Here is a 27,080-nt window from a genome sequence, read left to right on the forward strand (position 1 = left end):
TAAACTAAACTAAACTAAACTAAACACAAAACTATACAAAACACAAAACAAAACAAAACAAAACAAAGCATGGTACTGTCCCATAAAGATGTGATCTGGGTGAGTGTCAGTCAGACAGGAAGTGGAAGGGAAGGGTGGAGAAAGAGCTGGGGTCATGGGGTCACAGGAAGTGGCAGAGGCATGCAGTTGGCTGTAGAGATGAGCAGAGACGCTCAGACATGAGTGATCCTCCAGCAGTGCAGCAGAAGGTGCAGATGATCTCCTGCAGGAGCCGGCGCTACCGCCGCATCACTGGCACAGCGTAAGCCTTCACATGCGCCTCTGATTAGTGGACAGCTATAGTGAGGAATTGTCTAAATAATGATCTTTCTTTTATTTGTGTCAGAAAACATACAGTATCAGTGGTTGTTAGTGTCTTTCTGTTGGAGTGGTTTGTGATCGGTTAAGAAGGGTGTTCGTCGCCTGTAGTTTCACTTCTGTTTTTTCCAGCAAACAGTGTTTAGTTAGATGTGGTTGTGTGCGATTAACCCTTGTGTAGTTTGTGATACAGTACTGCAGTGTGACTGGAGTTCTGACTACTAGGTTGATCTGCAGTGTCCTTTCTCGTCCTGCTCTCTCTTTCATGACTGCTCAACTACAGAAGGTCCAGTCAGCGGTCAGGGTTTGCTTTCTGCCATGCAGCGTCAGCAGTGGGAGACATAGAACGACTTACAGGTTCGTCAACATCTGGACGACTTTTATTTCAGGCATCTCAGAGTTTTGCACTGTAGGAATGTGCTGACATTCTGCCATAAGCTGATGAGTTTTATGAGGAGGACTTTCATATTATGAGCAGTAACTCATGAATAATGATGACATTTACTAAATACTACATTGATTTACATGCTACAAATGAATTTAGGCATCATCATATTGTTATACGCAAGGATAGATACATTTTTTTGAAATCTGATTTAAAAATGTATATTAAGTGCAGAGGATGATGTGGATGAGGTGTGGTGTGTGTGTGTGTGTGTGTGTGTGTGTGTGTGTGTGTGTGTGTGTGTGTGTGTGTGTGTGTGTGTGTGTGTGTGTGGTCTGAAAACAAGCATGGTCTATAAATGTGTCATTATGTGCCAGTAAGAATGAAAATGCACGACACAGGCATCATGTATGTTGTGTTCTCCAGCGCTTTATGAAACAGCAGGAGTGTGTGACAGAGAGCAGCATTTTTCAGTGTGTGTGTTCAGATGTGTGAGGGCTGCAGTTTGTAATACACTGAGTGCTTGTTGCAATCTTAACGGTGCTCAACCATTTTAAACAATGCAAAGAATTGCTTTTTGACACTGTTATGCAGATTCTTCATTTCCCATGCTAAAGTGAGGTCACTTCAGGTGCTAGTCTGGGATTTTATTCATATTAATTGGAGTGTGGCAGATGAATGCCATTACTCAAAAAAAAAAAAAAAAAAAAAAAAACAGAAGCGCATCTTAATTTGGTTTTTGGTCTGTGGGCAAAATGTTTTGTGATCTGATGAAAGCAAATGTAACTTTTGGGTCATAAGTTTGGTGCAAAAAACAAGACTGTTTGTCACCCAAACAGCACCATATCCACGATGAAGTTATTTTAAGTCTTCTGTTTTTCTTTTTCTTTTTTTTTATATCTATGGTGTTGATACAGTACACTTTTACATTTACTTTTATGTTTCAAATCTAAAATATCTGCAGTTTTAACAGGGGTGTGTAGACTTTTTTCTGGCCCACTGTCGTTGTTATAGTTAGTCTTGATTACAGAAATCTGTTCAGTCAAAGCACATTAATAAGCAGCATTTGTAGTGTAGCTGCTAACAAGTCCTGATTTGTCCTGACAGCACAACGTTTCACAACGCTTCATTATAAAATCCACTGCTCATGTCCTCAGTGTTGCCAACTCATTTTCAGAGAGAGAGAGCTGCTAAAGGAATGTCGATTTGTTGCTAAAAGTTGCTAAGTGACGTTGTGACGTCTTTGCGTGATGATATCATTGTGTAATCACTACGCAAAACTGTCACTACATCAAATATCAACAAAAATATATTTTATATCTAATTTAGATTTGTTTATAACAATATTCTTAATATATGTATATACATTTTAAATATTGAATGATTACAATTTAAGTTTTTCAATAGCTGGTAAACTAGTAATACAACACATTTTCAACCATTATGCTTTAAGCAGTGTATTAGTAGTTTACTTAGTATAGCTACAAGAAAAGTGGGAAAAAAAATTAGGGCACAATCTTCTCTGTTAATGTTTTAATAATTTTTCCGTTTTGGTTTTTTACCTGCATCTTAAGTTACGCATTGTGTTTTCAGGTAACATGGTTACAATGGATAATGTCCTGGAAAATTACTAGTATTTTTTTCTTTTTTTCTTAGAGTGTACTCACTGATCAACTTACTTACAAAGTGCATCATAGATGAACAATTATTCAAATTTTAATTAATTATTAAATTGTTGTTGTTTTTTGTTGTTCAACTGAACAGTTGCAAACAGCAGCTCTGGTCACGTGATGTGTGTACTGCTAAGCATCTGTGGTTTCCTCTTTTCGTTTTATTTGGATGGAAAATGTGTGCCTTTTTATTGTCTGAGTCACTTATCAAAGGTTGCTAAAAGTTAAATGAAAAAAAAAATTGCTAAATTTGTTGCTAGGGTAGTCTGAAAAGTTGCTAAATTTAGCACCAAAATTGCTTAGTTGGCAACAGTGCGTGTGTCCTACAGAACTGGCGTCTGCATCTCTAAAAACAGATGCTGAACCTATATAAAGGCCTGTGTTGTGGCGATAAGCCTTGTGTCAGGCTGGATCTGATGTGTCTGTCTCACGCTGATAAAACTCTGCATCGGATTCGGAGTTCATTATGCTGGTTAGATTCGCTCAGATGGGTCTGTTACCCCTCCTCCTGCTTCTCCTGTCCTGATGTCTGCTGAGGATTGTTTGTCTTCTGTGGGATCAGATCCAGATCTTGGCTGAACTTGTGAGGGCACTTCATTCTTCCTCCAGACTGACAGAATGAGAACCGGAGCAGTGCTTTCTGGGAAGGGCTTAGTAAGCACAAAGGAAGCACTGGCATGCAAAACCATTCCCACAAGACACCCCCGAAATGCAAAACACGTCTAATGCTGTTAAAGAGACACCGTGAGAAAAACAGCAGCCAAATCCCCAAACATGCTCTGTTCTTATATTCCAGCTTTATGCATGCATGCTTCAACATTCATTTGATCAGAAGACTCTGAACATCTGGTTTATATCCATCAAAGAAAGATCATTTGAGATGAAGCAATTTTCTCTTTGCACTAAATTGCATTAGCACATGGTTTTGTTTCCATTTCAAGCAAAAGCACATAGTGATCTGAACTGTTACCCTGATACAGAATGACTCACTGTGATACTGGATTTGAGCCACAACCAGCCTTATGTGTGCTCCTCTGCTGCTCCTGCTGCTCCGCCCTCACCATGACATCACAGCTCACACTCGTGATGTCATCCGTGTGCTGCTCTGCTGCTCCTGATGCTCCGCCCTCACCATGACATCACAGCTCACACTCATGATGTCATCCGTGTGCTCCTCTGCTGCTCCTGCTGCTCCGCCCTCACCATGACATCACAGCTCACACTCGTGATGTCATCCGTGTGCTGCTCTGCTGCTCCTGATGCTCCGCCCTCACCATGACATCACAGCTCACACTCGTGATGTCATCCGTGTGCTCCTCCGCTGCCCCTGATGCTCCGCCCTCACCATGACATCACAGCTCACACTCGTGATGTCATCCGTGTGCTGCTCCTGATGCTCCGCCCTCACCATGACATCACAGATCACACTCATGATGTCATCCGTGTGCTGATCTGCTGCTCCTGATGCTCCGCCGCCCTCACCATGACATCACAGCTCACACTCATGATGTCATCCGTGTGCTCCTCCGCTGCTCCCTGATGCTCCGCCCTCACCATGACATCACAGCTCACACTCGTGATGTCATCCGTGTGCTCCTCCGCTGCTCCTGATGCTCCGCCCCTCACCATGACATCACAGCTCACACTCGTGATGTCATCCGTGTGCTCCTCTGCTGCTCCTGATGCTCCGCCCTCACCATGACATCACAGCTCACACTCGTGATGTCTTCCGTGTGCTCCTCTGCTGCTCCTGATGCTCCGCCCTCACCATGACATCACAACTCACACTCGTGATGTCATCCGTGTGCTGCTCTGCTGCTCCTGATGCTCTGACATCACCATGACATCACAGCTCACACTCGTGATGTCTTCCGTGTGCTCCTCTGATGCTCCCGCCCTCACCATGACATCACAGCTCACACTCATGATGTCATCCGTGTGCTCCTCCGCTGCTCTGATGCTCCGCCCTCACCATGACATCACAGCTCACAACTCGTGATGTCATCCGTGTGCTCCTCTGCTGCTCCTGATGCTCCGCCCCTCACCATGACATCACAGCTCACACTCGTGATGTCATCCGTGTGCTGCTCTGCTGCTCCTGATGCTCTGACATCACCATGACATCACAGCTCACACTCGTGATGTCTTCCGTGTGCTCCTCTGCTGCTCCTGATGCTCCGCCCTCACCATGACATCACAGCTCACACTCATGATGCCATCCGTGTGCTCCCTCCGCTGCTCCTGATGCTCCGCCCTCACCATGACATCACAACTCACACTCGTGATGTCATCCGTGTGCTCCTCTGATGCTCCGCCCTCACCATGACATCACAGCTCACACTCGTGATGTCATCCCGTGTGCTCCTCTGCTGCTCCTGATGCTCCGCCCTCACCATGACATCACAGCTCACACTCGTGATGTCATCCGTGTGCTCTCCTCTGATGCTCCGCCCTCACCATGACATCACAGCTCACACTCGTGATGTCATCCGTGTGCTCCTCTGCTGCTCCTGATGCTCCACCAAAACATTTTGTAATGCGTTTTTTTTTTTGTTTTTACTTTATTTTTACTTTTATCTTTTATCTTTTTATCTTTTTATTCTGTGCATGACACCCTGAGCATGTAAGAAGCACACAGAATTACTAAAATCAATGTTTTAATAGGGCTTGTGTGATTTATGTTCATGTGTCCTGAATCTGAGCGTCACGTGTCGGATGATGTGCTGTTCAATTCAATTCAATTCAAGTTTATTTGTATAGCGCTTTTTACGATACAAATCATTACAAAGCAACTTTACAGAAAATTAAGTTTCTACAATATTTAGTAGTAGCTTATCAGTGGTGACTGTCAGTTCATGTGCATATAGCAGAAATGTTCAGAGAAATCAATGTTTTGCACTGATGAATTCTAGTATTACGTCTCGAGGTGTTTTAGGGATGTCAGAAAACGACTAGGTTTGATTATAGACTGGCAGTATTGAGTCACACTTCAGAAGATGTCATCTGTAGTATCGCTCTTACTGTTCCTCATACTAACTGATCTTAAAACAGGGAAAGTCAGAGTCTGGTTGTATTGTGGAGCACTTACTCCCCTGAGTCTGATGAGCTTTCATGACAAATAGAGAGCTTTCCCTGACGCTGAGACCCAGCGGAGCTCCTCTTTTCCTGCTGCTCTCTCACAGGGGATGTTTTGAGGGATCATCATCAGTGTGTGTTGATGAAGTAACACTGAAGGTGATGCAACATCAGCTGCTTACAGAGCTGTGCAGCTATAAACCTGCTGCCGCCCCCCCCCCCCCCAGTGTTTGAGTGAGAAGGAACTGAGGAAACGGCCGTTTGTTTTTCTCTCTTTGCTGCATCTCTTACTCAACATTAGCACAGTTACACAAACACTGGAGGAGCTGCAGTCACTGTGAATGGAACTGGACATTATTCACTGCTGTCATCTCAGCAAGAAAATTAAAAATGACACAAACTCTCTCAAAGGCTTGTTAGAGTTGGTTATTTATTGATTTGTGGTTTTTACTATAGTAAGAATGACTGTATCTTTGCTTACTGTGGTAAATGTTAAGCACATTTTATTAATCATGTCCATATTCTGTTACTTTTCCTTTTTTGAAATGGCAACTTGTTGATGTCTAGAGTAAGTCACTGCTTCTGTTTCACGCAGCACTAATGTGCTGTTAACATGCTTAATAACTTAACGTTGTGTTAACATGACATTATTACCATGGTACTGTCACGTCCCTCAAGCATGGCGCTACATGTATTCTTTAAGCAGACTTTTTAATCTGAAGAAACACAAATGAAAACCAACTGGAAAATACAGATTCCACAACGAGATGTTTCCCCAAGATGGCTCTCAATCATCAGATGTTTTGCTGAGGAAAAAAAAAACCCAGTAAAACCAGTAACGCCAGTTATTTTGCTGTAAATATTTTCATCCAGTGACAAATTCAGAGGCAAATGGGCTTTAACTGCAGATGCTGCTAGATGTGGTGAGCTGTGACAGATATCCTCTGGGATGGAGCCGATGTCATGTGTTTGTGCTGCTCTGACCCGGATCAGTAGATGGGCGCTGGATGAAGTGAGAAAAGCCAGCTCTGATGAGAGATCTGAGACGAGGAGCGATTCACAGCATCCGCTCCGTCTCCGCTTTCATCATTAGCGCTGATAACAGAGCCCTGGGGATCATGGCATGGATTACCCAGCTTCCCCCGTGTCTGCCGGCCAAACAACTTTCCTCTTCTCCTCTTTCTAATGGAGAGATCTTCATTGACTTGGCTCAGCATTGTGCTCAGACTTTCTGAAGATGATGTCTGAAGGTTTGTGATGCTCAGAGCGGCTGGGGTTCGACTGCTCTGACACCTATATCTGTAGTCTGCGGCTGTGGTTTGTCAGACTCTCGCTGTTATTATCAGCACCGCATTGCTGTTATAGAGAATTATAAAACACGCAGAGACATGCAGCTTCTGTCCCTAAAGACAGGTGCATCACAGCACACTCAGCATTCCCACTTCAGTTCAACAGAACACTGCGGTTCTTCCTTCTTTCTAAAAACTAATCTGCTTTATTTGCATTGAGTGTGGGCACGTTATATCAGCTCTCGCCCGGTGAACAGGAATTAGTTTACTAGAGCATTTATCCTGGTTATACACCGATCCATGGAGCCATTGTTATCAGGACAATTGTGTTTCCTCATCTCACACGAATACAGTGACGCTTCAAGTTCAGTTTACAGTAAAGATGGGGGATAGGGGGGGGGCATAAGAAAGGCAAAATATGAGCTCAGATGCATTTTGCTTTTGCACATATTCACTTAGCAGATGCTTTTATCCAAAGTGTCTTGAGGAATCAGGAAAGGATAAAACAAGCGTTTCGTTTCAAGGAGGCAGCAGTAAAGAGTTTCAGCATCATTCAGAGTATATAAGACCGTAAAAGCACAGAGGAAGAGAAGCGTTTTTACCGGTTTCCCATTGATTGTTCTGTCTGTAGGGTTAGAGGAGCTTCAGCAAATGCTCAACACTTTATTCGCTTTGGGTAAAAACACCTGCAAGTGCATAGATGTTGTATTATTATGAAATATTATTCAGACACACTTCTGTAATACATCATAGGTGAGATCTGGTGGATAACTTTTCTCTTTTGCCTTGCTTGAACTGGCCGTTGTGTCCTCCTTCAGGTCCTGTGGTGTGTATGTGAGAAGGTAAAGCCTCTTCTTCACTGTGATCAGAAGACTGATGAACATGATGAAATACTCTCCACTAGATCTAGTAGTTGTACTGATTCTCCGCTCACTCTGCCACACAGTCAGGAGGCTCAGGGGTCAGTAATGAGCTCTCATCAGATCAAGCCTCACACACAGAGGACAGTGAGGCATCAGCGTCTGGCTGCTGTTATGACACACACATGACGGATGAACTGACGTCATGCTGATGCTGCTGTGTTTAGGTTTCTCAATGCATTTGCTCCGTCTCCCGTCATCTCTGCGAGTATCAGCATGTTCTTTCCTGGTTTGCTTCATTGAGTATTAAACAGAGAGTATTATCTGTGCCTGTGGATCCATCACTAAGAGTTAAATAACACCAATCTATTTGATTTGCATAAATGTTTTCATGATGATTGAAGTCCTTAAAGGGTTTACTCCACCACAAAATTAAAATTTTGTCAATCACTTACCCCCATGTCATTCCAAACCAGTAAAAGCTTTGTTTTTGTTTTTTGTGTTGTTGTTGTTTCTTCTGTGTGCAAAAAGTATTTCGTCGCTTCATAATGTTTACGGTTTGAAATCAAATCTGATGGCAGATGGAGTATTCTGACGATATCTTTCATACTTTTCTGGACCTTGACACTGTTATTTACTTGTCAGTCTATGGGACAGTCACAAGCCTCCCGGTTTTCATCCAAAATATCATAAATTGTGTTCTGAAGACGAACAAAAGCTTTTACGGGGTTTGGAAAGGACCATGGGGGGGGGTAAGTGATTAATGACTAAATTGTCATTTTGTGGTGGGTATACCCTTCAATAGTTTACAAACAGTAGTAAACCCTTTTCTAAAGGCTCTGTGCAGTATTGTGAATCTGTTGTGTACCATAACTGTATTTATTTTTCACATCGAAATACAATCTATCATTACACTATTACCTAATTCTAGTTAAATGATGCTGTTGCCAAACAAACCTCAGAGTTTCATTGGATGACGCTCTTTTCAGTTGGGATTTTGTTGGCCAATCTCAGGCCCACATGGTCAGATATATTGCTAACTAGTATCAGGGTTGTAACAAGATACCGGTATGACGATTATACCGCAGTATAAACATGTACGATTATCATACCGTGAACATTTGCTTATCTACGGTATTGGGAAGGGGGGGGAAAATAACAGATGACCAGAATCTCACCTGCCCCTAGGCAAACAACTTTACACTTAACTGTTCTCAAAGTTGCTCCACCCACACATACAGTGTAGAACAACATCAACATATCTCTAATCTCTATCCTACGGCCACATCGAAATTAAAAAATGGGCAGTATGGAAATACCTTGGATAATAGAAAATTATATGAACTCTTATTTGTCCTCGAGGACTAGACACAGTTGGACACAAAAACTGTGGTCGCAAAGCGGCTACAAAAAGAGTAAAACGCATCGAACATGTTTTGCCTATATTTTAGAACACCATCCCCACAATGCAGATACAGGTATGTCCCATTTATAACTTAAGGTTTAAAGCCTTATGATTTCCATTTTGCGGAGTTATGCTTGTGTTTCCAGGCAGGTTTTTGAGCCCGTAAAGCCCCGACTTCAAACCCCGACTCACGACTTTGTAGCGTTCCAAGGCAAAGTCACGCCAAACTGCCTGAGTGCAAGGAATTGTAGCTAGATTAGGTAAATTAATTGCGACGTTATATTGTCATAAAATCTATTTTTCAACATGTACCACCTGCATAAACACCGCATCCATAGGTAATATTATCCATAGGGGCTGCCATTGTTGTTTCACGGGCTATGTGACGTCAGAGCTCGGAACTGGGAGTACATCGATCTAGTACGAGTTCACGGGTGGGAAGTCACCGATTTGACTGCCGTTCCAGTGCACTTTCACGGGTAGAAGGTTGGAAAAACACAGGTTACGGGTTGCCTGGAACGCCGGGGCATTAATCCCAGAATCCATAATGAATTTACAGTAGGTCTACAATGCAGATGACACACAAGAAGCCCAATTTGATGGATTGATGAATAAATCAAAAACAGAGCTTGTCAAATAACGGCATGGTCTAGTGTCTGTGAATACAAAAAAAACACCCTGCTATATAAATATATATTCTGTTGTTTTCTGTGTGTCTCTCTGTGAAATAAATGGGCGTTGTGTCATGTACTACATTATTAAGTATTTACCGGCATCGCTCATAGTGTTTAAAAGGCCTGGCTGTCTCACATACTGAGGACGTGAACACAAACACGGAGAGACACCTGAGAGAGAACAATTAATAATCCTTTTCATCATTTTATTTTTGAGAAATAAATTTATTTGTTTAATACCGTATACCGTGATATTTTCCCGAGACTATTATCATACCGTGAAAATATCATACCATTACAACAACTAACTAGATTCATACTCGACCAACATACAGGAAAGCAGACGTTCAACCTTGAGTGTGCAAAAATGTTTAAAGAAGTATTGAAGCATGCAGAGGAAACGGGCAAGCGGTCAGGGAGAACGGAATGACTCTTCTTCACGAGGACTGAGGGCCCGCAGACCGAATGTTGATTTCTCCCTGCGTTGAATGCGACTGTGCCTTGTGTTTGATCTGCAGGTTGCTGTGGAGTGGGCGCGCGTACCTCTCTAACTGGTTACTATGCGAAGGGCGGCCGTATCGTCTAGTAAGAAGGGACTACTGGGCTAAGTTGGAGAGGCGTGTCCATTGGCGCTGTTCAGAGCAATCACCCCCCCCCCCAAAACCGGAATCATCATGGTGAGTCCAAACCGTCCGAAACCCAATCTCTGCGTCCCTCCTACCCCCACATGTCCTGCTGTCCACCCGTCCGTGCAATACGGTTTATCACAGCCGATCCAGTTACACGGCTATGCAGTGGATTCTCCCATTTCACACAGTCAATGCTTGCTGGTATCACTCAGGAGCAGATCAACAGCACTCCTCGTGTGCGTTCATGAAAGAGCTGCTAGCTATAATTTTCAGACACAGAGCTCATTAAGGCAGAGGTTCGAGTTGTGCGCATCTTGTTTTGAATGCATTCAATGTACTGGCTGGTGCTTATTCAGGGTTGTATCTACAAAGAGAGAGAGCTGTTTCATTTGAAAAGCATTCATTTGAATCATGTATGGACTGTTCTGAATTCCTTCAATGTGCCTTGATCTTTAAATGTTAACTCTTTAGCATCCAGTCATCTGGTCTGTTTACTTCTGCCTTTAATTAAGTTTTAAATAAAACTTTCAATTTAACATGCACAATTTTACAAGTATATCAAAACGTTCCACAGATGTTGGCAGTTTGTTCCCGTACGTCAAAAGTGTCAGTAGTTATGGACGTAATAGGACTAAAAAAAAAAACTGCTATTTTATTTATTTCTTTATTTATTTGACATAAAAAATAAATTAATTATTTTAATTTTCTTTTTTTTCTCATATAGTACTCATATAGTTGCCCATTGGATTTTTTCCTGATCCAGACACAAAAATGTCTCATGTTTTGTTTTGTTGCTTTTTTAAGGTGTTTCTCCCTTTTTTCCTTAGAAAAAAATTAATAATACTAATGTTAATAAGAATAATAAACCACCCTTATGAAACGATCTATGTGAAATTTTTTCATTTTGCCAGCACAACATCATAAATAGTATGCAATTTTGATGAATTCAAACCTGTCTCGCTGGTTTGGATTTAAAAGAAACTGCATCTGAGATGAACGTTGACCCGCATTTCCCTCCTGAGGGTGTGGTGACGATGCTTCATTTATTCTCAAGAAACACGTTAATACAGGCTGAACCCTTTGACCTAGTTTGTTACTAGCTTATTATGGTTGTTGGTGGATCAAAGTTGATCACCAACTTATTTTAGAGCACTTGAATGAACATTTACACAAAATGAGATCGATTGTTTTTGTTTGTGGTTTTTATGTGTTTGTATTTTGAACATGTAAATATTGATAAGCAGGAGAATAGTTATTGCAATGCTTTCTATAAAAACGTTACAACCAGGTGAGTTAGTAAATTTAGTGACAGCAAACTCTTCATGTGGTCAGATTGACGTTGCGGGTACTGCATTCAATGTCTGCGACGCCAAATGCAAAAACAGCTCTAAAGATGTTTACAGCACTCAGGTCTGGTGTGTTCTGTCAGTAATATAAAACCTCCATGCATCTGTTACCACACGGCACGCTGTCGTCTGCTCGCTCTCACAGTGTTTTTTCCTCTGTTGCTGGTGGGGGTTTGACCCAGTTTGGTTTTGCTCAGATTAGTTTCTGGCTGTCAGTGTTGCCTCCTAATGGAACTATAGAGCAGATGGCAGCAGTCTGCTGTGGTCTGGTTTTTATATATAAAGCGTCTGCATTGAGGGTGAAATTAGTGGCACACAGAGCGCCTCAGGCAGTGCAGTCCAATAATCAAACTCTTCCTGCATTTGATGGACACACACACACATCTTCATTAGAGGGAATGTTGAAGGTCAGGTCTGTGTAGACTGTGCTTTTTAGCTTACTGTGAAGAAAAAAGAGGAAGATTCTGCTCAGCAGAACAAGAGCATCAAGCCACAAAACAGGACTTATTTTAGAGTTTAAGAATTTGAGAGTGAAGTGATGCTTAAATAAAAAATAATATAGACCTTAGTATACGGCAATGCTTCATTTCAATAGAAAGAAATAGAAAATGAGGGTTATGGAACCTCAACATAGCCAAATAGGAAAATGTATGGTAAAGATGTTATTTTAAATGTTTGCAGTGGCCAGAACAGAATGCTCAACACTGGACCTGCGTACAAAATAACTATTGTTATCAACCAATGCCTGTAGAGGGTATGCAAAGGAGTGATTTTTTAGTCCCACTTCTGTAGATTCTGCGCATGCTGTTTCTGGGGGGACCGAAAGCCTTCCCAGTTAGGGCTGCTCGATCCGATAGACAAAGAAAAAGATATCTTTAGTTTATTTCGGAATTTTGTGGATACTGATTAATAGACACTATTTGGCTGAGCTTGTTATTTGTGCGTGCATGTTATCAATAGGTGATATTTGAAATGATTTGGGGGGTGGGGGCGGGGGGGGGGGATGGGGAATATACTTTAAATGTAAACCTGAAATCGACATGCAGGTGGAGGGGGATTCAAGGATGAGTGAGGTCAATGAGTCATTCACTCAACTGATTCGTTCAACACACGCTGAATGATGCAGTAAAGAAACACTTAGAGATGCAAAAGGAGTTCTGCGGTTTGGATTTGTTTTGGAAACTATTTTTCCTTGATGAAACGATGAATAGAGCCAAAAGTCATTTTATCTTAACTTGTTTTATTGGAACGTTTTATTAAAATTCCAACCATGATTTACTAACCTAATCCAAACCGCCTTTGATTGTTAAAACAGTTACTGTCAGGATTCACTAAAGACGTTGCAGTGAGGAATTAGTGATGAAAAGGCCGTTGCCAAAGGTTATTTTGCCACATGAATCTGACATTTGTAGGGAGTTTTCCATTCAGACAACAGACGAGGAGAGGAAGACACAGAAGGTTGGTGAGGAGCGTACGCCCCCCCTTTTTAGACGCGTGCCCCAATAAAATGACGGCTACTGTATTTGTGCCATTATTCTCACCAGCCCAAAAAAGCATGTAAACTATTTTGTGGTTGAAATTTGTTGTTGTGGGTGGTTAGAAAGGGAAGAGGGCTTTTCCACACATATTAATTTATTTGAGGCATGCCAGAAGAACACATTATTAGAATCTGACCATTACGCGGATACTACACTGCACTTGGTAGATCAACGTTGTCAGTAAAATCACCCACAGAAAGTCCACTGGGAGGCTCCCAGCGGTCACCTGATCCAAGGAGGGCCAACCCTGTGCATGTAAACCGTTTATTTTTTTATTGATGCAGTGGACAAATAATGTTCTTAGGCCTCAACACCTTCATATAGTTGGCCTCTAAAGAAAACATTGCTCAGATCACCAATCAGGCAGCATCCTTCATGGAGAAGGCAATCCCAGAATGCATTGCAGCTAGGTCACACATTTTTTTTTTTTTAAATGTGTTGATCAGAATAGTTAATCTACAAACTGACAGTTTCAACCAAACTCTTGTTTCTTGTTTATGCCTACAAAACTATTGAATTGTTAGCAACATGCTAACTATACTCAGACAGAGAAATCTGCTGTGAGCATTAGTCCAAGCTCTCGAGTTGTTTCTGTGGCCCTGGTTGAGGTGAGCATTAATGGAGTTTCTGGCCATGAAGAGCGTTTCAGGTCGTTCACTTCCCAGTATCACGAGGGGGCTTCGAGTTCAGCAGACAGACTCCTGGCTCCCTAGTCTGTTTCTGTGCGAGTGGTTGTTCTGTAATGAGATCACTCTCACTCCCTACACATGACCCTGATGAGAGGATCTTCTCTCGAGGTCCTTCCCACCGCGCTGACACACAAACCACCATCAGAGCCACGATCCAATCAGCCTTTCTCAGTAATGATCAGTTGTCTCATGTTTGCTCATGGTTCTGTGAGCTCTCTGAAGGTCCACACACATCTCCGTTCACACCGGACTCCCGGCCACAGCTGATCTGCACCTCCTGCTAGTTTCACTGCCCGCGAATAATATCTTTCCACCGTAGTGTGGAGAAACAATTGTTCCGTTGTTCTGTTAGGAGTAGTGGGTTTCCCCTCATCCCACACTAGCTTCCGTCTCTTATCACAGAAGAGCCTTGATTCCTGGAAACACTGCTGTAATATTCTACAGCAGCCGGAGTCTCGGCCCGCAGTTCAGTCTGAGGCCGGTCTGACTGGGCAGCTCATTTCAGGTGCAGTTTTTCACTCAAGCTGCTTTACCTGATGTCACTTTACCAGGGCCCCCCCTTGCCGCCAGTCCTTGAGAAATACTCAGGCACTACAGATGATGTGATCTCTTCCTGTGCGGAGAGAGTTGTGTGTGTCGGAGGGAGGGCTGTGTGGGAGTGGGGGAGGGTGTTGTGTGTGTCGGGAGGAAGTGATGAATTCACCCGCTCAGAGAGAGACAGAGGGAGTGACACAGAGCTTCTGGGATGAGCTCAGTGCGTCTGTGTGCTGCGTTTCGCTAGAATGTTGTCTGTGGCTGGAGGTCATGATCAGTGATGTGTTTTACTGGGGCTTCTGCTGTCTGAGACTCTGGAGGAGAGAGAAGAAGGTGAGCGCAGTTCTTCACGTTTCATTATATGAGGTAAAAGACTAATTCAGTTTGACTCTGATTGCTGATGGATTTAACAAACATCACAACAACATTCAAGCATGTGCTTTGGATGAGAGTGCCTTTTTATAGTTTTCTCCCTCTTGAATTCATTTCATCTCTGAATTCATTAGGATTGAAGTTCCTCCTCCTCTGATCACACTCAGAATTCAATGATCATTCTCACTTATTTTCTGTTAGATTCATTCTGTGTGTTTCTGACATCGTATGAAATGGAAATGCATGACCTAAAATGAGCATTCATAAAGGCTTCTAATTTTCTTAATAATTGTTTGTGTTTTTTAGAACAGCAGTGGATTAGTTTGAGACCTTCTCTTTGGATCTCATCCCTTGACTATGTTAACCAGGTCCTCGTCACAGTGTTTGTGTCAACAAACAGCACAGACACACTGATCCTTACTTGATGATCAAACCCATGACATTTTAACTGCTGCTGCTGCTGCACATGGTACAATGCAGGAGCTCTTTAGTACGTTAATGGCCATTGGCAGAAAAAAACTGTTAAAAATGCTGTTTATGTTCCCGTAATATTGTGCTCTGTAGACCTGCTGTGCAGGGTAGACACCATGTGTTAATGGGATGCTATTTCACACAGCTGTGCGGACAGAGGCGAGCGTGATTTCACCAACTACTGGCATGTTACTGGGACAACTTCCAATCAACAAATCAGAACTTTTCAGGAAATATCTGTTTTTAGGCGTCGATCAGGGTTAGGTGCTTCTACACTCTTGTTAATCAGCTAATCATTTCACACTGATTTTAGGATAAATTATGTGTAGGGTTAGGTTTAGGGGTAGGGGTTGGGTTAAGTCAATAGTTTTGGACAGTAATGTTGATCCAGGAACATGTCTGTCTTTGGCAGAATCACGAGACCCGAGGACAGACATACAGTAGTTTAACAGGTTCAGTGCTTTATTATCATTCACATCATTCACGCGTGTTTGGGCTCTGATCGAATGTTGTGTGTTGTTCCCCCCGATGATGGGATGCTTGGAGGGTTTGTGAATGTGTCAGATTTCCCCAGAGCTGGGATGTCATTAATGTGTTGCTGAACAGATGAACAGCTGCCAAAGGGAAGTGAGTGTGACCTTAAGGTGGTGAATTCCAGTCTTTCTTATTTTAAATATCACTTTTGAAACCACTCTCCCCGCAGCTGTCATTTTTAGGCCCCGTTGTTAACAAGCATAAAGTAACACAGGCAGCGTGACACGGATGAGTCCAACCTGTGTGTTCACAGTCAGCCTAACCACAGCTCTCCAGTCATTTCTGTGTAATGAGAGGACTCAGAGCATGTGTGTGTGACATTATCAATCACTGAACGATTGTTTTATAATCAGAGTGACTGATTCAGATCCTGTTTTGTTTGGAAATTTTTCCAGGCACTGTTTTCTTCAGCAGTGTGTCATGTATTCATGTCTTCTGTCCTGAAGCGAATCATCCATCCCTGACCAACAGAAGATCTCATGCTGATCACATGCACTGCGAAATCTCCTAGAAACTTTCCTTACATGGAATGCTGTGCTGCTTTCCCGGTAACAACGTGAGGGAGATGGGGGAGTTTGTGCTGATTTATCTAGAAGAGAATGTCTATAACTGCACCAGAAGTTAATATTAGGCAGCAGGGACTCTACAGATGATTTTGTGTAGCTGTGGGTGGAGCAGTCGTGTTTTCAGACGAGGTTCGGGTGTGTGTCGGCGGTCTGTGGGCTCTGTTTTCTGTGTTGGTTGAGAGTCTGTGAAGCAGCTACAGAAACGGGAAGCAGTGGGCAATCAGTCACGTCACTGGAGGATCCGTCTGAAGACATCATTCACACATGAGTTAGGCTTTGAGCCCTCTCTTTTGATTCAAAGAAATGGACAAACTCTGTGGAACAATTTAGTATGCGTCTAAGATCATGTCATCACATTCATTGTGATGATTTCATATTTGAAAAAAAAAACAAAGCTGTTGCATGAGAAGCCTAAGCCAAAAGATGGTCTTACAATATGGGTGTGGTAAGGACATTTCTCAAAATAATTTGGTCCCATAAGTCAGCCTTAAGAATCGCTAAACATCCTTACATTGCATAGGCAAAATATCAAGCACACTGCGTTTCACAACATAATACACAGATCTCATACTGTTAATAGTGTTCTTATAAGAGTAGTGTAGTTAGGGTAGTTATTTAACACATTTTGGGGTCATTGTATGAAAACAAGGACTTTCTGCCATGCTTTCTTCTCTCCAGTTTTAATGATCACTAAAGCGTTTGACTCATTATTAGCAACCATCTTCAGCTAGTTTGAGGCTGGGACCCTCACTCCTCTGTGTTACGAATGTCTCTCTTCTTTAATGTGTAAATCTCTGAACATGAAGAGACGTCTGAGATGGGAGAGGATCACTGATGAAGTGTTAAACAGCTGCTGCTGGCTGAATGAATAGATTAATATCTAATGTTTAAATGAATGATTCTTTCTCTTTTGATTACTGTGAAGAACGACAGAGTTTTTACTGTTCCGAACCATTCGATGACATGCACAATCACTCAGAACCGTATCAGTTATTTAAAAGTCATCGTCTCTCTGTTTCCATCACTGTCGGGTCTGATATGTGACGAGCGAGAACAGAATGACTGTGTGTGAATGTGTTCTGAACCAGCCAGCAGCACAGAAGCGTCTCTGAGCTCAGTGTCTGTGTGCTCCAGGTCGCCGGCGAACAGAAGTATCACCCAGAATGCTTCACCTGTCTGAGCTGCCGAGCGTGTCATCGGATGATGGAGACACGTATGCTCTGGGGGAGCGATCCAAAACTCTACTGGTGATGACCTTCACATTATTCTCATGACAAATGGTTTCAGGTCTTGTTCTTGACTTGGGCGTATGCATTACTGGTTATTATTAGTATGTGTGATGTAGCAGAGCAGAAGATGCTGTTTTATCTTCCTATCGTGCCATCACTAATGTTTTCCCAGCGGAGTGACTTCAGAAATGTGTCCATAAACCTTCCTATGGAGCGCATCTGCTGTATTCATGGGAAGAACACTGACAAGTCAATAAGCTGCTCAATAAAACATTATTTTTACAGGTTTTTGTCATCGTTATTGTTGTTGCTAACTGGCAATTCTGCAAAAAAAAAAAAATAATATATATATATATATAGATATACATATATATATATATATGTGTGTGTGTGTGTGTGTGTGTCCTACAAATACATACATACATATATATAAAATTTTCAATTTATTTTATAAAGCACAAGTACCGTTGACCAGGGTGCCGTACAAAGTAAGTAACCACAAACAGAATTAAAAACAAAGACAAGGTCACAAATAAAACTGCAAGACACAGGGCAGAGCAAATGCAAATCATGAATAATAAGCCAGATCAAATAAAAACATTTTTGACCTGGATTTAAAAATGGACAGTGTAGGGGCAGTTCTGATTTCTGTAGGAAGACTATTCCAAAGTCTCCCTACTACCGCATGTATATATGCATATTAATATTATATATTTCTGTCCACATAGCATGATGTATGAATATGATTTGAGCCAGAACAGCATATTAATAAATTCACTAATAAACCTGTTGTGATGTTTAGGCGTAATATATGGGGACATTTTGCTTTAATTGCACCTTTGCTTTCAAAAACTTATTTAAAAAAACGGTAACACATTTAGATTAGGGACCACTGTTCACCAATGATGGCATAGTACTAGCATATTGACTGTTTATTAGAACTTATAAAGCACATATTAATGCATGTCCATAATCTAGATCCCTTAAACCTACCCCATGCCTAAACATGACTACTACAACAACTACCTTACTTACTATCAATAAGCAGCAAGTTAATAGTTTTACTGAGGGAAAAATGTAAGTTAATACTGAATGTGTTCCCTAATCTAAAGCATTAGCAAAAAAAAAAAAAAAAAAAAAAAACATTTAAAAAATGTATACACTTTAACCTGCTGTTTTTTAAAATTATGTGTGCGTCCCAGAATGATTAATGAGCCTGAAATGTTCCAGTGTGAAACACAGGTTCATGGCAGCTCAGATACTTGAATTGTTTAACTAGTTCTTATATTAAGCATTATACCTAGATGTTTGCTAATGCTATTAAGTAAACGTATAATGTCACCAGTTCATCAGGAATCCATGATATGACATAATTGTCCTTAAAACATGATATAAACTTTTAAATCATGTTCTCGTATGATATCATTGGGTGATTTCTGGCATGTTTTGTGATGTTGTGATGGAGAGAGTCTGTGTGAGGGTGCTGAATGAACTCTGTCTGATGGTAATGATCTGCTGTGTCTCCCTCTAGTGGACACTGTTATTATCAGACGATCGTGACTCCGGTCACCCTGCCCGACTAGCCGTGCTCCAGGATTCCTCACACGGTCACTCTAGTGTCCATTCCTGCCTCCACCGATGGGAAACGAGGCTTTTCTGTGTCCATCGATCAGGGCTCCAGTCCCAACGGCTTCAGCCCCGAACACACACACACCGTCAGAGTCTCCAAGTGAGTGTGAAAGCACAGACGCACAGCTGGGATCTGCTCACAAACAGAACATTTCAATATTTAAACATGTAGAAGATGAGAATCCTGACCAGAGTGAGAGATCCTGTTCAGATTTGTAGGTAACTGTATAAGTGTAAAAGAACGTGATGATCAGGATCAGGTAGCTCTTATGCTGATCATTTACTTTAATGACAACAACACTGAATACATTTTCAGATCAATAATTAGGAGTAAAATGTAGTTATGACTGATAACTCATATCAGATGTGTTTGATATTTTTGTGTAGAATTAAACGGCATAGAGAAAACTATTTCAATGAGTGGAAAATAAAGACTGATGATGATCTGCCAGTATCCAGACTAAAGATGCAAGCGATGATCAGCAGGAGTCTGACCAGTCTTGTGTTTCCATTAGAAATCATGTGCTCCTTCATGGCTTCGTGTGGTTTTGTCCTTGTGTTCAGGGTTCAGGGTGGACCCAGAGTGCATCAGTCCAGACGTCAAGAACTCTATTCATGTTGGCGACCGGATCCTGGAGATCAATGGAACCCCAATCCAGAACGTTCCTCTGGACGAGGTGAATAAAACCCTTTCTCACTTATGTGTGTCTTCTATAGAGCAACAGTTAGTGTGACTGCAGACGGACTGCAATTCATGCATTCATTCATGTTTCTGGCCTTCATGCAGTGTGTTTGACTCAAAGCCTGGTGTGTGTGTGTGTGTGTGTGTGTGTGTGTGTCAGATTGATTTGCTGATCCAGGAGACCAATCGTCTGCTGCAGCTGACCATTGAACATGACCCTCATGATCACGGCCCCTCAGAGGACCAGGTGGACGGACCGACACCCCCGTCTGAGGGCCCCAGCCCCATCACGCCCATCACACGGCCCCCCAGCCAGGACGTTAACAACCTGCGCTCGCGGATCATCACGTCAGTAAAGCACACCACGCTTTTGCTGTGTGTTTGTTAAGTCAGGAATTGATTGTTAGTGTTTTAACAAGTATCCAAACTTTGTCATGTATCTCCTCACTACATAACAACATGCTAACAGCTACAGAGTCTCTTGTGCTGGATCACCGTCTCGATATGTGTGTTTGGTCCATTTTAGTTGTCATCAGCTGTTGAGGATGCATGTTATTCTACTTGAGTTATTTGAGGCTGATTTGAACTGATTTGAATGTGTGTTTGCACAGGCGCAGTTTCAGTATCGATAAATCTCCGTGCTCCAGTAACACTCCGTCTCCACTGTCTCTGAGGAAAGACACAATCGGCCGCTCCGAGTCGCTTCGCATTGTGTCCAGCCGCACACGCACCCGAATATTCAGAGCCTCCGACCTGATCCACGGAGAGGTTCTGGGTACAGGCTGCTTCGGGGACAGGCCATAAAGGTGAGCACACACACACACACACACACACACACACACACACACACACACACACTCTGTCCTCACTACACACACACACACACACACACACACACACACACACACACACACTCTCTGTGCACACTACACACACACACACTCTCTCTCTCTCTCTCTCTCTCTCTCCTGTCCAATACACTGTAGAAAAGTGAAGCCAAAATGCCCCAGCTCAGTAGTGAATAGTTTTAGAACCCAAGTCTACACAGTAGTGAATAGTTTGGAGCCTGAGTCTGCACAGTAATAATTTGTTTAGAGCCCGTGTCTGTGCAATAGTGAATATTTTAAAGCCTGAGTCTCTGCCGTAGTGATTCGTTTGGAGCCCGAGTCTGCGCACTAGTGATTGATTTGGACCCCGAGTCTGTGCAGTAGTGAATAGTTTAGAACCCAAGTCTACACAGTAGTGAATAGTTTAGAACCCAAGTCTACACAGTAGTGAATAAATTGGAGCCCGAGTCTGCACAGTAATAATTTGTTTAGAGCCTGTGTCTGTGCAATAGTGATTCGTTTAGAGCCTGAGTCTGCTCAGTAGTAAATAGTTTGGAGCCCAAATCTGTGCAGTAGTGATTCGTTTGGATCCAGAGCATTAGCAATATTGATGGGTTCCCAACCCAATTCAGTACAGAATTGATTGTGTCCAGAACCCAAGTCTACACAGTAATAAATAGTTTGGCGCCTGAGTCTGCACAGTAGTGATTGATTTGGAGCCAGAGTCTGCGCAGTAATAATTTGTTTAGAGCCTGTGTCTGTGCAGTAGTGAATATTTTAAAGCCTGAGTCTGTGCCGTAGTGATTCGTTTAGAGCCTGAGTCTGCTCAGTAGTAAATAGTTTGGAGCCCCAAATCTGCACAGTAGAGATTCATTTAGAGCCTGAGTCTGTGCAGTAGTGTTTCTTTTTAAAGCCCGAGTCTGTGTATTAGTGATTCGTTTAGAGCTAGAGTCTGCGCAGTAGTGATTCGTTTAGAGCCCGAGTCTGTGCAGTAGTGATTTGTTTAGAGCCCGAGTCTGCGCATTAGTGATTCATTTAGAGCTAGAGTCTGCGCAGTAGGTGATTCGTTTAGAGCCCGAGTCTGTGCAGTAGTGATTCATTTAGAGCTAGAGTCTGTGCAGTAGTGATTCGTTTGGAGCCCAAGTCTGCACAGTAGTGATTCGTTTAGAGCCTGAGTCTGTGCAGTAGTGATTCATTTAGAGCTAGAGTCTGCTCAGTAGTGAATAGTTTTGGAGCCCAAATCTGCACAGTAGAGATTCATTTAGAGCCTGAGTCTGTGCAGTAGTGATTCGTTTTCTGGAGCCCAAGTCTGTGCAGTAGTGATTCGTTTAGAGCCTGAGTCTGCGCAGTATTGATTCGTTTAGAGCCTGAGTCTGCTCAGTAGTAAATAGTTTGGAGCCCAAATCTGTGCAGTAGTGATTCGTTTGGAGCCAGAGTCTGTGCAGTAGTGATTCGTTTGGAGCTAGAGTCTGTGCAGTAGTGATTCGTTTAGAGAGCCTGAGTCTGCTCAGTAGTGATTCGTTTGGAGCCTGAGTCCTGCGCAGTAGTGATTCGTTTGGAGCCCAAGTCTGTGCAGTAGTGATTCGTTTGGAGCTAGAGTCTGTGCAGTAGTGATTCGTTTAGAGCCTGAGTCTGTGCAGTAGTGATTCGTTTAGAGCCTGAGTCTGTGCAGTAGTGATTCGTTTAGAGCCTGAGTCTGTGCAGTAGTGATTCATTTAGAGCTAGAGTCTGTGCAGTAGTGATTCGTTTGGAGCCCAAGTCTGTGCAGTAGTGATTCGTTTAGAGCCCAAGTCTGCACAGTAGTGATTCGTTTAGAGCCTGAGTCTGTGCAGTAGTGATTCATTTAGAGCTAGAGTCTGCTCAGTAGTGAATAGTTTGGAGCCCAAATCTGCGCAGTAGAGATTCATTTAGAGCCTGAGTCTGTGCAGTAGTGTTTGGTTTATAGAACGAGTCTGTGCAGTAGTGTTTGGTTTATAGAACGAGTCTGTGTAGTAGTGGATTTTTTTTTTGTTTGGAGCCCAAGTCTGTGCATTAGTGATTGGTTTAGAGCCTGAGTCTGCGCAGTAGTGATTCGTTTTAGAGCCTGAGTCTGCCACAGTAGTGATTCGTTTGGAGCCCAAGTCTGTGCAGTAGTGATTCATTTGGAGCCCCAAGTCTGGTGCAGTAGTGATTCGTTTGGAGCTAGCGTCTGTGCAGTAGTGATTCGTTTAGAGCCTGAGTCTGCGCAGTAGTGATTTGGTGATTCGTTTGGAGCCTGAGTCTGCGCAGTAGTGATTCGTTTGGAGCCCAAGTCTGTGCAGTAGTGATTCGTTTGGAGCTAGAGTCTGTGCAGTAGTGATTCGTTTAGAGCCTGAGTCTGCGCAGTAGTGATTCGTTTGAGCCCAAGTCTGTGCAGTAGTGATTCGTTTAGAGCCCGAGTCTGTGCAGTAGTGATTCATTTAGAGCTAGAGTCTGTGCAGTAGTGATTCGTTTGGAGCCCAAGTCTGTGCAGTAGTGATTCGTTTAGAGCCTGAGTCTGCGCAGTAGTGATTCGTTTAGAGCCTGAGTCTGCGCAGTAGTGATTCGTTTGGAGCCCAAGTCTGTGCAGTAGTGATTCATTTGGAGCCCAAGTCTGTGCAGTAGTGATTCGTTTGGAGCTAGAGTCTGTGCAGTAGTGATTCGTTTAGAGCCTGAGTCTGCTCAGTAGTGATTCGTTGGAGCCTGAGTCTGCGCAGTAGTGATGGTCGTTTGGAGCCAAGTCTGTGCAGTAGTGATTCGTTTGGAGCTAGAGTCTGCGCAGTAGTGATTCGTTTAGAGCATGAGTCTGTGCAGTAGTGATTCATTTAGAACACGAGTCTGCACAGTAGTGATTCATTTAAAACCCGAGTCTGCACATTAGTGATTCATTCAGAACCAAATCCTATACAGCACAAATCTGTTTGGAGGCCCAAGTCTGTACAGTAGTGATTCGTTTAGAGCCCAAGTCTGCACAGTAGTGATTCGTTTAGAGCCTGAGTCTGTGCAGTAGTGATTCATTTGGAGCTAGAGTCTGCTCAGTAGTGAATAGTTTGGAGCCCAAATCTGCGCAGTAGAGATTCATTTAGGAGCCTGAGTCTGTGCAGTAGTGTTTGGTTTATTTGAAGCGAGTCTGTGCAGTAAGTGTTTGGTTTATAGAACGAGTCTGTGTAGTAGTGATTCGTATTGGAGCCCAAGTCTGTGCAGTAGTGATTGGTTTTAGAGCCTGAGTCTGCGCAGTAGTGATTCGTTTAGAGCCTGAGTCTGCTCAGTAGTGATTCGTTTGGAGCCCAAGTCTGTGCAGTAGTGATTCATTTGGAGCCCAAGTCTGTGCAGTAGTGATTCGTTTGGAGCTAGCGTCTGTGCAGTAGTGATTCGTTTAGAGCCTGAGTCTGCGCAGTAGTGATTCGTTTGGAGCCTGAGTCTGCGCAGTAGTTATTCGTTTGGAGCCCAAGTCTGCACAGTAGTGATTTGTTTGGAGCTAGAGTCTGTGCAGTAGTGATTCGTTTAGAGCCTGAGTCTGCGCAGTAGTGATTCGTTTGGAGCCCAAGTCTGTGCAGTAGTGATTCGTTTAGAGCCCGAGTCTGTGCAGTAGTGATTCATTTAGAGCTAGAGTCTGCGCAGTAGTGATTCGTTTGGAGCCCAAGTCTGTACAGTAGTGATTCGTTTAGAGCCCAAGTCTGCACAGTAGTGATTCGTTTAGAGCTAGAGTCTGCTCAGTAGTGAATAGTTTGGAGCCCAAATCTGCGCAGTAGAGATTCATTTAGAGCCTGAGTCTGTGCAGTAGTGATTTGGTTTGGAACGAGTCTGTGCAGTGGTAATTCGTTTGGAGCCAGAGTCTGTGCAGTAGTGATTCGTTTAGAGCCTGAAGTCTGCGCAGTAGTGATTCGTTTAGAGCCTGAGTCTGTGCAGTAGTGATTCGTTTAGAGCCTGAGTCTGCGCAGTAGTGATTCGTTTGGAGCCTGAGTCTGTGCAGTAGTGATTCGTTTAGAGCCTGAGTCTGCGCAGTATTGATTCGTTTGGAGCCAGAGTCTGCGCAGTAGTAATTCGTTTGGAGCCAGAGTCTGTGCAGTAGTGATTCGTTTAGAGCCTGAGTCTGCCGCAGTAGTGATTCGTTTGGAGCCTGAGTCTGCACAGTAGTGATTCGTTTGGAGCCCAAGTCTGTGCAGTAGTGATTCCTTTTGGAGCCCAAGTCTGTGCAGTAGTGATTCGTTTGGAGCTAGAGTCTGTGCAGTAGTGATTCGTTTAGAGCCTGAGTCTGCGCAGTAGAGACTCGTTTGGAGCCTGAGTCTGCAAAGTAGTGATTCGTTTGGAGCCCAAATCTATTCATTAGTAACCAGATTCTGCGCAGTGGTAATTCGTTTGGAGCCAGAGTCTGTGCAGTGGTGAATGGTAGTGATTCGTTTTAGAGCCAGAGTCTGTGCAGTAGTGATTCGGTTTGGAGCCTGAGTCTGTGCAGTAGTGATTCATTTAGAGCTAGAAATCTGCTCAGTAGTGAATAGTTTGGAGCCCAAAGTCTGCGCAGTAGAGATTCATTTAGAGCCTGAGTCTGTGCAGTAGTGTTTGGTTTATAGCCACGAGTCTGTGCAGTAGTGTTTCGTTTATAGAACGAGTCTGTGTAGTAGGTGATTCGTTTGGAGCCCAAGTCTGTGCAGTAGTGATTGGTTTAGAGCCTGAGTCTGCGCAGTAGTGATTCGTTTAGAGCCGAGTCTGCACAGTAGTGATTCGTTTGGAGCCCAAGTCTGTGCAGTAGTGATTCATTTGGAGCCCAAGTCTGTGCAGTAGTGATTCGTTTGGAGCTAGCGTCTGTGCAGTAGTGATTCGTTTGGAGCCGAGTCTGCACAGTAGTGATTCGGTTTTGGAGCCTGAGTCTGCGCAGTAGTGATTCGTTTTGGAGCCCAAGTCTGTGCAGTAGTGATTCGTTTTGGAGCCCGAGTCTGTGCAGTAGTGATTGGTTTTAGAGCCTGAGTCTGCGCAGTAGTGATTCGTTTGGAGCTTGCAAGTCTGTGCAGTAGTGATTCGTTTAGAGCCCGAGTCTGTGCAGTAGTGATTCATTTAGAGGGTCTGCGCAGTAGTTCGGTTTGGAGCCAGAGTCTGTGCAGTGGTGATTTTGGAGCCCAGCCAAGCAGTAGTCTGTTTACTCAATTCTCCACAGTAGTGATTCGTTTAGAGAGTCCCAAGTCTAGTTTTGCACCCCAAGTAGTGCATTCGTTTCATTGAGAGCCTGAGTCTGTGCAGTAGTCCTGAGTCTGTGCAGTAGTGATAGTTTGGAGCTCCAAATCTGTGCAGTAGAGATTCATTTAGAGCCTGAGTCTGTGCAGTAGTGTTTGGTTTATAGAACGAGTCTGTGCAGTAGTGATTCGTTTGGAGCCTGAGTCTGTGCAGTAGTGATTCGGTTCGGGCCCAAGTTTAGAGCCTGCAGTCTGTGCAGTAGTGATTCGTTTAGAGCCTGAGTCTGCGCAGTAGTGATTCGTTTGGAGCCTGAGTCTGTGCAGTAGTGATTCGTTTAGAGCCTGAGTCTGCGCAGTATTGATTCGTTTGGAGCCCAAGTCTGTGCAGTAGTGATTCGTTTGGAGTTTGGAGCCCAAGTCTGTGCAGTAGTGATTCGCTAAGAGCCTGAGTCTGCGCAGTAGTGATTCGTTTGGAGCCCAAGTCTGTGCAGTAGTGATTCGTTTGGAGCCCAAGTCTGTGCGTAGTGATTCGTTAGAGCCTGAGTCTGCGCAGTAGTGATTCGTTTGGAGCCCAAGTCTGTGCAGTAGTGATTCGTTTGGAGCCCAAGTCTGTGCAGTAGTGATTCGTTTAGAGCCTGAGTCTGCGCAGTAGTGATTCGTTTGGAGCCCAAGTCTGTGCAGTAGTGATTCGTTTGGAGCCCAAGTCTGTGCAGTAGTGATTCGCTAGAGCCTGAGTCTGCGCAGTAGTGATTCGTTTGGAGCCCAAGGTCTGTGCAGTAGTGATTCGTTTGGAGCCCAAGTCTGAGCAGTAGTGATTCGTTTGGAGCCTGAGTCTGCGCAGTAGTGATTCGTTTGGAGCCCAAGTGATAAGTCGTTTGGAGCCCAAGTCTGTGCAGTAGTGATTCGTTTAGAGCCTGAGTCTGCGCAGTAGTGATTCGTTTGGAGCCCAAGTCTGTGCAGTAGTGATTCGTTTGGAGCCCAAGTCTGTGCAGTAGTGATTCGCTAAGAGCCTGAGTCTGCGCAGTAGTGATTCGTTTGGAGCCCAAGTCTGTGCAGTAGTGATTCGTTTGGAGCCCAAGTCTGTGCAGTAGTGATTCGTTTAGAGCCTGAGTCTGCGCAGTAGTGATTCGTTTGGAGCCCAAGTCTGTGCAGTA

The 27,080-nt window shown here is 43.4% G+C and overlaps 1 protein-coding gene across 1 annotated transcript in view; it reads left to right on the plus strand.

Annotated features, from left to right (window-relative positions):
- The first annotated feature begins 218 nt into the window (after positions 1 to 218).
- LOC109102825 (LIM domain kinase 1a) overlaps positions 219 to 27,080 on the plus strand; it is a 33,044-nt gene continuing 6,182 nt past the window's right edge. The window contains 5 exon segments of the mRNA XM_042738865.1: positions 219 to 301; positions 19,155 to 19,352; positions 19,824 to 19,929; positions 20,095 to 20,225; positions 20,546 to 20,731. Of these exon segments, the coding sequence (XP_042594799.1) occupies positions 219 to 301; positions 19,155 to 19,352; positions 19,824 to 19,929; positions 20,095 to 20,225; positions 20,546 to 20,731 (704 nt within the window).

This window comes from Cyprinus carpio, chromosome B15, assembly GCF_018340385.1.
Source record: "Cyprinus carpio isolate SPL01 chromosome B15, ASM1834038v1, whole genome shotgun sequence".
In the NCBI taxonomy this organism is placed as follows: domain Eukaryota; kingdom Metazoa; phylum Chordata; class Actinopteri; order Cypriniformes; family Cyprinidae; genus Cyprinus; species Cyprinus carpio.